This window comes from Hipposideros armiger, unplaced genomic scaffold (genome assembly GCF_001890085.2).
Source record: "Hipposideros armiger isolate ML-2016 unplaced genomic scaffold, ASM189008v1 scaffold_777, whole genome shotgun sequence".
Lineage (NCBI taxonomy): Eukaryota > Metazoa > Chordata > Mammalia > Chiroptera > Hipposideridae > Hipposideros > Hipposideros armiger.
The window spans coordinates 884,768-886,286 of record NW_017732127.1 but is presented as its reverse complement, the minus strand read 5'-3'; the positions used below and the strand labels follow the sequence as shown (position 1 = coordinate 886,286).

The window sequence follows — 1,519 nt, the reverse complement described above, 5'->3', positions numbered from 1 at the left end:
GTCACTGGTCCTCATGTGGGATCCGAACTGCGGCCCTGCTGTTCAGAGCCGGCGCTCCCAAGCCAACCCTTAACTAACGAGCCACATGGCCGGCCCTCCGAGCACTTTTAATATGTTTATTCATAGGATTATCATTTCAAAGTCCTGATATTGTTTGTAGTTTGAGATTAATCATAAATACCTTATTTGCTTGCAGTGTACATAACTACAATTATATCATTGAGTAGAAGCGGAAATAAGCCAACAGTTTAAAAGTTTGCTGTAGAAAATGAATTAAAATCGGGAAAACTGGGATTTGTGTTCCTCTTAAATTTTTCACAAAGGAATATTGTGAACCAGAGTTGTCAGACTATCTTTGTTCTAAAGTAGTGTTTTTCTCTCTTTAGGAAGTAGTTCTGAAAGATGGAAGAATTGAAAGACTAAAGTTGGAACTTGAAAGGAAAGATGTTGAAATCCAGAAGCTGAAAAATGTGATTACTCAGTGGGAGGTTTGTATTTATTTTCTGTTGTAAACTAGTAATTTGCACATTTTCTGTTTTTCTTACATGTAAATACGTTTAATATTTGATTGATAGAAGTAATGTTTCTGCTGTTTGGGTTTTTAAACTCATTAATGATATAAAATTTGAATGATATAATTTATTTTTATAATCTAATGGTGAAGATAAACATGTAAATAATTCCATTATATGGTAGGCTTTATAATTGAGATTTGACTGAGTGCTCCAGAGGCACATAAACAGGAATAAATTAGTTACTGTTATTGAAAATTGGTAAGGATTTCACAGAAAAAAATAGTATTTCCTGGTAGAGAGAACAGCCCATACAAAGGCACGGGAATGGTAGGGAATACATTGTTTCTGATATTTAGAGAAAAGAGCAATTGTAGAAGGTGAGATTGGAGATGTTAGTTGGGGTCAGAATTCAAAGGCATTTGGATTTAGACAAAGAGAGGGCAGTAAATGTCTTTCATAAGGAAATGACATGAGAATTGTTTTGTGGGCAGTAATGCACATAGCTGAGTCTTGGAATAAATATAATATAGTATGGTAAAACAATTAACAGGTATTGAGTATAAAAGCATGAGTACATTTTGAGCTGGTTTGGGCAGTGGGAATAATAGATCCCATTTTGGATATGTTGAGTTTGAAATGGTTGTAGATTCAGGCATAGATGTGCAGTTGGACACAGTGGAGTCACAACATATTTGCATTTAACTTAACTGTAAGTGCTCCCTTTTTCATGAAATTAAAAATGTCAATTATGGCATTGTATATTTCATTTGTGCTCTTTATTATAAATTACATGGTACTAGTATTTTATACAATTATGTTTTTATAGGTGCATTTACTATTCAGGATTGTATATACATAATTCTTACTATTTTTATGGGCAATATAAAGAATTTTCAGGGGTAATTTTGCTCATTTGCAATTTTTGCTTTATGAGCTGACTTAAGACCCTAAGGCAGGTGTAAGAGGTGCCTCCATGTAGGCTTGAGCTAGTGATAGTTTGGTGA

At 33.8% G+C, this 1,519-nt stretch overlaps 1 protein-coding gene across 4 annotated transcripts in view; it reads left to right on the top strand.

Annotated features, from left to right (window-relative positions):
- The window catches only part of GKAP1 (G kinase anchoring protein 1), a 96,870-nt gene that overhangs the window by 82,950 nt on the left and 12,401 nt on the right, over nucleotides 1-1,519 (top strand). For all 4 annotated transcript variants that reach the window (XM_019628282.1, XM_019628281.1, XM_019628284.1 and 1 more), the window contains one exon: nucleotides 387-488. In XM_019628282.1, the coding sequence (XP_019483827.1) occupies nucleotides 387-488 (102 nt within the window). The remainder of the gene's footprint in view (nucleotides 1-386; nucleotides 489-1,519) is intronic.